General features: G+C 41.0%; 1 protein-coding gene across 2 annotated transcripts in view; it reads left to right on the forward strand.

Annotated features, from left to right (window-relative positions):
* DCLK2 (doublecortin like kinase 2) overlaps positions 1-9,958 on the forward strand; it is a 170,822-nt gene that overhangs the window by 107,519 nt on the left and 53,345 nt on the right. The window contains exons 3-5 of one of the 2 annotated variants that reach the window (XM_003790212.3): positions 2,789-2,891; positions 7,914-8,015; positions 8,896-8,946. In XM_003790212.3, the coding sequence (XP_003790260.1) occupies positions 2,789-2,891; positions 7,914-8,015; positions 8,896-8,946 (256 nt within the window). The remainder of the gene's footprint in view (positions 1-2,788; positions 2,892-7,913; positions 8,016-8,895; positions 8,947-9,958) is intronic. The other variant, XM_012805407.2, reaches the window with a different exon arrangement.

Here is a 9,958-nt window from a genome sequence, read left to right on the forward strand (position 1 = left end):
AATAATACTATCAACCTCGTAGGGTTGCAGTAGGGATTGAGATATAATATGTCTCACGATGCAGAGAGAGAGAGTTCAGAGATGTTAAGTGATGCCTACACTCAGTAAATCCTGAATGTAAGTGGTGGAGGTGGCAGCTGACATAGCAGCTGTGGTTCTACTTACCCCAGAGGAGTTACAGTGTCCAAGAACCCAGTTCCAGTCACAGTTGCATGTATTAAGTGTCCACTAAGACCCTAGGGAATGATGAGTAGGAAACATCAGTGCTCACCTGTGCTCAAGGCCCTAAAGGGAGCAGAAAGGCCCCAGGATCAGGGTAAGGGAAGCACGGTGCTAAGAGCCAGCACTGAAGTGGAAATGACCCACACGCATGTCCGGTGTCTGATACATGGATGAACAAAATGTGGTGTGTACATACCACAGAATGCGGTGCTGATACCGCTCCAGCATGGGGGAACCTTGCAAACATGCTAAGTGAAGGAAGCCAATCTCGCCGTGTATGTATGATTTTGGTTTATGTGAAATGTCTGGAATAGGCAGACACATAGAGACGGGGTGAGGAAGGAGGATGTGCAGAGTGAGTACTGATGGGGCATGGTGTTTCTTTGGGGGGTGATGAAAATGTTCTGAAGTAGATTTCAGGGATACCTGCATGGCTCTGAATATACTAACAACCATAGAACTGTGGACCTTAAATGGATAAATTCTATGACATGTGAATTATATCTCAATAAAGCTGTAAAAAAAAACTGCCTGTGCAGGTGGGCAGTCCCAAAGTAGACTCCACATGGCCGGAAAGTGAATGGAAGAGGTAGGGGGTCAGGTGGCTGCGCCCCAGGAGGAGCATCATCTTGTGAAGGGAGGAAGCCACCGAGGGCTGTCACAGGAGTGTGGTCACCCTGGCGCCGGCGAGAACAGTGATGACTGATCCTAGGGAGTCATGGAATACAAGATGGGCGGGGAAGACACCTGTTACCAGGGCAATGGCAGGAGTGCAGGCAAGAAGGGAGAACAGTCTTAACCAAAGAGCAGAAATGGAAATACCTGAGAACCACATAAGATGTAAAAAAGAGGAGCCATGAAGGACTGATGAGGAAAGGAGAAAGGGATGACTGCTGGGGGCTCGGGTGGATGAAGGGGTACGTGCTACCACCAACGGAGACAGAGCAGGCTTAGCAGCAATGATGGAAACACAGTTCTTAAAGACCTCAGACACGGTAGTATGAGTTGAATTTCAGTGAAGTGCAGAAGCTGCATCTTGCTTGATGAGAATTGGGAGGAGCATGCAGCATCCTGCATCATACCCCACTGTCTTCTGCAGTCAACTTTTTGGCATTGCCAAGTGTGCATCCTTCGGGTCACTTAAGCGCTGTGATCTGAGTGATCTACGTTGTATCTACTTCACTGTCTTTTCTTGACAACATTGTTTTCTAACTATGTTGAGGTTTATTTTTGTTACAACAAAAAGCTAAATGATGATCAGGAAGATTCAAGAAATTATTGAGATTGCTAATAGTAAAGCAACGTGGTTCCTTTAAACACTTTATGATTGGGAATGGAGTACTTCTCAGAAAAGAAATCATAGCCCATTGGTGAACAGGTAAAAATAGAACCCGTGTATGTCCCAAATCCTAGAACGTGGTTCTTGTCACCACTGGGATACATGGATGAATGTTCTCCCTAAGATAGATCCAGGTTCTGTAATGCCCAAAACTGGAGACGGTAGTGCCTTTCTGAAGAAAGGATATGAGGCTCGGCGCCCATAGCACAGTGGTTATGGCACCGGCCACATACACTGAGGCTGGCAGGTTTGAACCCGGCCCAGCTAAACAATAATGACCTCTACCAAGGGCGACATAGTAAGACTCTGTCTCAAAAAAAAAAGAAAAGAAAGAAAGGAAGGAAGGATATGAGATTGAGATCATACATTTAGGTACAAGGCCTTGGAAGAGCCTGAAAGCTTACATCTTATTAGTTTCATTGTAAATCTTCCTCTGGTGATACTGGTGGTGGTGTGGTGATAGAGATGAGAGTCAATAAATTCAACACTTAGGTGCCAGGCACTGTTCCAAGTAGTCTTCATGTATTAATTTTTAAAACAACCCAAGGCACTATTCCAGAGGTACGGTGAAGTCATGTCCAAGGTCACACAGCTGGGACCTGGGGTTGCTGTGAGAATGGCCAGAATAGACGAGAACACTCAGCTGAGAGCAGAGGCCTCAGCAACCCCATCTTAGCCACCAAATTATTGGGATCCCTGGGGAAAAAAATCACTTAACTTCACATTACTGAACTCTCAACTTCACCTGTCAAACAGGATTTTTTTTTTTTTTTTGAGGCAGAGTCTTGTTCTCTCTCACCCTGGGTACAGTGGCATCATCACTGCTCCATAGCACCCTCAAACTTCTGGGGTCAAGCCATCCTCCTGCCTCAGCTGCAACACCCAGCTCATTTTTTCTGTTTTTGGTGGAGACAGGGTATCCTTCTTGCTCAAAGAAGTGACCTTGAGGGATCCTCCTGCATTGGCCGTCCAATGTTAAGATTACAGGTGTGAACCACCACACCTGGCCAGAACAGGAGTATCAATACCTGCTGTGGACCCTTGACACTGTTGTTCTGAGCTCAAGAGGAAGTGTGTGAAAATGCTTGGAAATGGAATGTGACCTTAGGAACAGCTTTCTATTCCACTTCAATACTGTAGTTGAGGCTTAAAGATGTATTTAATTTTGCTTTTGATTTCACTTCTAATGTTTCTAATTTATTTCTTGGACTTTTTTTTTTTTTTTAGGTTACTTGTCTGCAAGACTTTTTTGGTGATGATGATGTTTTTATTGCATGTGGACCTGAAAAATTCCGTTATGCCCAAGATGACTTTGTCCTCGATCACAGCGGTAAGGCAGTTCATTGGCCATCTTTGTAACCCCTGAAATGAAGGCCTGGGACTTAGCTACTTGGTGTATGTGAAGAGGTCTGATGTGTTAAAGACAGATGGCATTGGCAGTGCTCTTTTTGAGCCAAAGAAAATATAGAATGACATGAAAGCACTTGCCTAGTTATTAAAAACCTAGAAAGGAAAGAAAAAGAAAACCCCCCAACTCCAGTGTTGTTGAAAACTGCAAGGGGGTTTTGATCTAGGTCCACTTGTTCATTGAACAAACATTCAATTTTTGAGACAACTAGGATTGCCAAGAAAGAAAGGAATTTTTAATAGGACAGATATCTGGTTGACAGTTTGGGAGAAGCAGCTTAAATCTGTCTGTCTGCCACAGGACATCATGGGCCTTTAAAGGCAGGGCTTTGCTGCTGGGTGCAGGTCAATTAACGAGGGTGAGGGTGTATCGGGTGCAGCTCCTGGAGGATGGTGGATCTTGGCATCAAAAACTATGCCCCGGGGCTTTCAAAATCTCAGCTCTTTTGTCTTGCAGAAAAGCCACCATTTGTTGGAAACAACTCAAAAGGTCAAGTAATTAGTTAAGGGAGAGGATTATAGAAACTTAAATAGGAGGGTCATTGAAATTTGTTCTTGGGGCTGATTATACAAGCAGTTTTCATTTTTAGCAGTTCATTTCCGTTCTCTTCTTGTTGATTTCTGCCTCTGAAATGTTTTGCCCACACCTTTGGATGGTGGCTGGCTGTGCCCCTGTAAATGCATGGATTACGTTGAAGCTGAAACACTTAGCTTTTTATTTTTTATTTTTTTATTTTTTATATTTTATTTTTTTTTATTTATTTTTTTATATTTTATTTATATTTTATTTTTTATTTTATGTGTGCATAAAGAAATAGATAAAGAGATATAAATAGATTGTTGATGTTGATTAACTGAGGTTTCTTTCGACCTCACCTCATTGCTTTCGTTGCAACTTTTTAAGAAAACAATATCATGCATTGCTTATATGCAGTGGTGTGCTGCAGAGTGACCTTTTGGTCAGTGATGGACTATGTACACAATGGTGGTCCCATAAGATTATAATACCATATTTTTACCATACCTTTCTCTTTGGATATGTTTAGGGACACAGATACCGCTGTGTCACAGATGTCTATAGCATTCAGTACTGTCACAAGCCGTACAGGTCTGTAGCCAGAAACAGTAGGCTGTACCATATATCCTAGAAGGGTACTGGGCTATTCCATCCAGGTTTGTGCACGTGAAATTCTCTGGCATTTCTTAGAACATGTCCTTGTTGTTAAGGAACCTGTGATATATATGATTGTATTTGAGAAAAAATATAGTCATATCATAGGTGGAATAAAAAAAGTCCTCTTTTCTTGATTTTAGCCAATGGTTTTCAGTTGTTTACCAGCAACCTCAGTGATTTTGGACGTTATTCTGGAAGCATCGCTTTCCCCTTTTGTCACGGATCACCTTAAACCTACTTCAGTTACAGTGATTATTTTAGCTGATTGTGAAGTCAGCTTTAAATGAGGTAAAATCATACAACATTTTACAAAGGAGCAGGATTTTAGAAATATAGTCTCGCTCTTAAATGCAGAAATTTGGCTTTTAAAAAATTAGATAGTAGACCACTTCCAGTTGTAGTGGTTCTGACAGTCCAGAATTAAACATATTACCAAGTAAAATATAGGAATACATAGACTTTTAAAAAATTGAGATGATACATTCTTTGATCAGCAGACTTCCTTGTGTAATTCTTTCCTGTTACGCTGCATCAGATTAGCTGTGTTTTGGGGACGATTTATCTGCTCTCCCTCTCTCTATTACATGTATATGTGTGTATGTATGTATATGTGTGTGTATATATATATGATTACATATAAAATATATATGTATTTGTGTGTGTCTGTGTATATATACATATATATGTATTTTTTTTTCTTCAGACAGAGTCTCACGCTGTTGCTCTAGGCTACAGTGCTATGGCATCAGCCTTGCTTTTACAGCAACCTTGAACTCCTGGGTTCAAGCGATCTTCCTGCCTCAGCCTCCCAGGTAGCTAGCTAGACCTACAGAAGCTGGCACAACTCCTAGCTGATTTTTCCATTCTTAGTAGAGATGGGGTGTCACTCTTGCTCAGGCTGGTCTTGAACTCCTGAGCTCAAAGGATCCTGCTTTCTCGCCCTCCCCATGTACTGGAATCACAGGCCTGAGCCACCACGCCCAGCCTTCTGTGTGTTTTTCATCTCTGCCAAACGTCTTTGAGGTTTTCTATATTGTATTGTCTTGTTGGGCTGGCCCTGCTTTAGGCTGGTAACACGACTGGAAAGTCCTTTTGTGTTTCTGTGCTGATGATTTCTCTCATTCTGTGTGGTTCAGGTTAAGTGAAATATGCATTTTATCTGTATTTTACATCCTTCCTAATTTTAGATTTAGTCTCATAATATATCTTTGATGTCAGTAGTCATTTTGGAAGGCGAGACACTGAAACTAAATACATTCTAAGTTGTAGAGATACAAACAACATCATAGGGCCACCAATGGAAAAGGCTTACATATTTTTTCTTTTTCTTTCTTTCTTTCTTTTCTTTTTTTTGAGACAGAGAACAAGCTGTTACCCTGGATAGAGTGCCATGGCGTCATAGCTCACAGCAACCTCCAACCCAGGCTCAAGCGATCCTCTTGCTTCAGTTTTTCTAATTTTAGTGGAGACAGGGGTCTCACTTTTTGCTCAGGCTGGTTTTGAACTCGTGAGTTCAAGCAATCCACCCTCCTTGGACTTCCAGAGTGCTAGGATTACCGGCATGAGCCACTGCGTCTGGCCAGGCTTACACATTTTTTTATACATGGGGAGAATCACAGAGTGATTTTGCTCCCTCTGGAAAAGGACTCTGAAGTTTGTAGACCATCCTGGCAAAGCAGGTTATGGGACTGGGGAGAAGAGTTCTGCTGAGAGGCACTAAAGGATAACCTGGGAAAATGAATGGGTCTGGGATCAGACATTAACTCTTAAATAGTTCTCCTGGGCAGAAAGGGTCTGCCTAGGTGTGGTTACCGCCTCAGTCTTCAAGGGAAGGGAAGGAAAAACAGAAACAAAAACAATTGCTCTCCCTGGGGAGTCTGGATATGAGGCAGAGAAAGGAACTTCATCCTCTTTGGGAGGAGGTCAAAGAGACTGAGAGGCTTCTTGAGTTCAGTCTGTTGTCAAAGCACCATCATTTGGGCTATTGGTTTCTGAGCCACAATGACAATAACAAAACATTTGCTGAGCACTCGCTGTGTATGTCCAGGCATCGTCCTCTGTGCTGTGGGTGTATGTCATGCATTTACCTGAACTAATTGGATCATTTGTAGTTTTTTGGTGGTGGGATTAAAGGTTTCCAGTAGTTGGAGGTTGGTGAGAACTATTCATTTCTTCCCTCTTGCTCTCTAGTTACTTAACCTTCTGCAAAGTGAGGATAATAATGGCCATTTTATTCGGTTTTGTGAGGATTAAATGGATTAACATAACTTTAGAAGGGTGCCTGTCACATAAGTAGTATGTGTCTGCTTGCTATTTTTGTTATTCTTGTTAACAGTATTATTATGTGACTCCCATTATATGGTACAATTTTACAGTCTTAGCAAGTCTCAGACCTAATTCTGACACAGGTAGATTTATTAAGGAGGCAAAGATTAAAAAAAAAAATCAGTTATGTAACATGTGTTGTGGTCTTGATGACGTCGACCCCCTCTCTGTCCTTTAGGCTTCTCATGACTTCTTGCATTACATATCCATTCAAATCCATAGAATGCAGCTAATCTGATCTTAAGTAATGTAACAAAGTCATCTAGTAAGAGCTGGATGCAGGACTGGCTCCTTTTCCTAACCTGGGACGTTCTAGGTTATTAGCTCTTTATATTCACCAGTCCTGCTCACAAAAGAGTGGCAGTGCCTTTAGGGATGTTGCTAACTAATCCACACACCACACCACACCACACCAGCTTTTTAACAATTCGAGAGCCACAGTGCTAATTAAGCCAAAGCTCTCTCTGTCTAGGGCAGAGGTTCTCAACCTGTGGTTCTTGATCCACAGGAACTGTATTAAAGGGCAGTGGCATTAGAAAGGTAGAGAACCACTGGTCTGGGGTTTGGATTCGTCTTTCACATGCTAACTAGCCTCCCCTGGTGTGTATTTTCCTGATTCCTATGCTCACAGGTCCGTGTACTGCCCCTGGGATACAGATTAAAACTAACCCACATTTTAATCTTCCTGTATGAATCGCAGTATTTTAAAGTGAATTACAGACAATATGTTATCTAATTTAATCCTTATAGCAAGCCTGTGAAGCATATTTTGATCTTTCCCAGCTTCATGGGGAAGAAAACTGAGGCTTTAGAATCTGACCAGGGTACCCACTTCACTTAGCAAACATCTAATCCATGATTCATCCAGAATCTATGTGACTCCAAAACCCATAGTTCTTAGTTATTCAAATTAGAAGCAGTTTTTTAGCTATAATTATGGCTGGTACTCTAAACACTATTTGGCCACTTAGGGAAAGACTAGTAATTGTTTAAAGCTGGATTCCTCATTTTTGATGCTTCATACTTTGGGAAGGCAAAAAATAAGACTATAAGGGGTTCAGAAGTTGGAGTCTCATGCCCTTTCAAAATAAAATACGCAAGAAGTGGAGAAGATAATAATATTGTAATATTTGCTTATCCCTGTTGCTGATTTAAAAAAGAAGAGTTGGGCAGACATAGGTTACTGTGGACGTTTGTGTATATCAAGTTAGGACATTGGGATTCCTGCGTTCATTGAGAGCTCCATCTGGAACAATGAGATGTGTGTAGCTTGTCTAAAGAAAACCTCAGATGTACTTTTGGAACCATTACTTTGTACATTAAATTAAAAATAATAGAGAAATGATCATGTAAAGGTTTTAGGTAGTAAACTACAATTACACATAATCTCCTTTCTTTCAGTATTAAAACTAGATTTATTTAACACGCTTTTTTGTTTCTTTCTAGAATGCCGTGTCCTGAAGTCATCTTATTCTCGATCCTCAGCTGTTAAATATTCTGGATCCAAAAGCCCAGGGCTCTCTCGACGCAGCAAATCACCAGCTTCAGGTAGTTAATGGAAAAGGAATAAGTGGTCATAGAAGGAAAAGACCATTTTCCTTTAGTTTTTTTTTTTTTTTTTAATTATTACGAACTAATTATCTTGTCCTGGCTCTTGGGGAGCCAGGTTCCACAACAGCATGCAGGAAATATGATTTTTTAAAACTAAAAAGTTGTCTGTGTCCCAAAGTATAATAATTCTTTCAAAAAATCTGTATGTTTTTGTTCTGACACATTTTCTTGAGAGCAGCCTGATAATTCTAGGGTCTTCCAGTATTTACATATAAGCGTTTCACATTTTGACCACTGTATACTGCTATATAATTGTAAATACTTATTTTCTTAACATTAGCTCTTATTGTTTCAAACATACCACATTCCACGCAGACATGCATTTACTTGACCAATTTCCCCTGGCCATTCCTTCATCAAGCAACATAAGTGTAGCAACAATCACTGTTGAGAAAGTAGTCAGACTTACCTGTAATTAAATTTCTTTCCAGTCTCAAGGCTATAGATGCGTCCTCATTTTAACTTTTTTGGCATTTTTAAAAATTAAAAACTAAGTATTTCTATATATTGAATCTATGGGTTTGATTTTAGTAATTAAGAATATCATTTCCTGTTAAGGAAAAAATGGTGAAAAACGATTATTTTGCAGGTGGGGAATCTAGAACGTGTGAAAGTATTATCAATGTAAACTTTCTCAAACATCTGTCTTTACGAGAGGCCGAGTGTTTTGGGCCTTCTACTTTTCACCCCTTCCCCTTCCATAGCTAACCTCTCTCTTAGGGCAGGTTGTTGACCCTTCTTCTGTGTACACATTTAGACCTGATGAATAACCACTCTCCTCACTGTCTCCTGCTTTGTGTATACTGCATGTGCACAGTAAAGAGGGGTGGCCACTGCTCCAGTGCCTACTCTGCAACCAGATCCCCAGGTGAGCCATGATTATGATGGCTTTGTCGCTCTGCTGGGCTTTTGTTTTTGTCTTTTGCCACATTTCTGTTTCCTTTTGCTCCATTTCCATGAATGTATCGGGCTTACTCCCCTGCACATCTGTGTGGTGTGAAAAGCTTCTCAACGCATAGGATGCTTCTGCCTCCTCTCGTTAGAGACCCAGTTGTCATCAGCAGATTGCCAAATGCATGTCTGTTACAGTCGGAAATACAGAGTGATCAAGGAGGCACAGTGCCTCAAGGGGTGCATCCTCTAGTTAATTTTGGAAAATCTTGTTACTGAAAAAGGCTAAAGTTTGGGGGTGGGGGGACACAAAAATGGCCACAGAAGCAATTGTACTCTTCTGTCCTCACCTCCCCTGCCCTGGGGTTAAGTGTGTGTGTGTGTGTGTGTGTGTGTGTGGAGGAATCATTAAACTTAGAATTAAAATACTTTATAGTGGCAAGGCTAGAGCAGGATTAGGAGGTATTTCTTATACATACGAGGAGACAGCACTGCAATCTCTCTAGTTATCAAATGATTATTTCCCTAAAGTTCATCAAGTAGAGATTGTGAGATTTTAAAATCTCATTGCAGAGAGCAAAATGGTCTTCTTTACTGGAGAATCATTCAAAGCGTGTTCAGCATTTGCTATAGTTACAGAAAACTGAAAGCCAGAGTCAGCTGCTGGGACTTGGGTTTGATTCTGAAGACAGTACTCTGTCTCTGATGTGTTTCCTTTTTTCTCCTACCAGCAGGAAGGAGAAAGTTTTGTCTCTAAAAATATGACAATTGACAATGTGTGTATTTTTAACTGAAGATATGTCTCTTCCATTCACCTAATTTTAAAATTTTATTATGCTCTCTCTCTCTTTTTTTTTTTTTTTTGAGACAGAGTCTCACTATGTCACCCTTGGTAGAGTGCTGTGGCATCACAGCTCATAGAAACCTCAAACTCTTGGGCTTAAGTGATTCTCTTGCCTCAATCTCCCAAGTAGCTGGGACTATAGGTG

Source organism: Otolemur garnettii, unplaced genomic scaffold (assembly GCF_000181295.1).
Source record: "Otolemur garnettii isolate 467f Iridium unplaced genomic scaffold, OtoGar3 scaffold00041, whole genome shotgun sequence".
Lineage (NCBI taxonomy): Eukaryota > Metazoa > Chordata > Mammalia > Primates > Galagidae > Otolemur > Otolemur garnettii.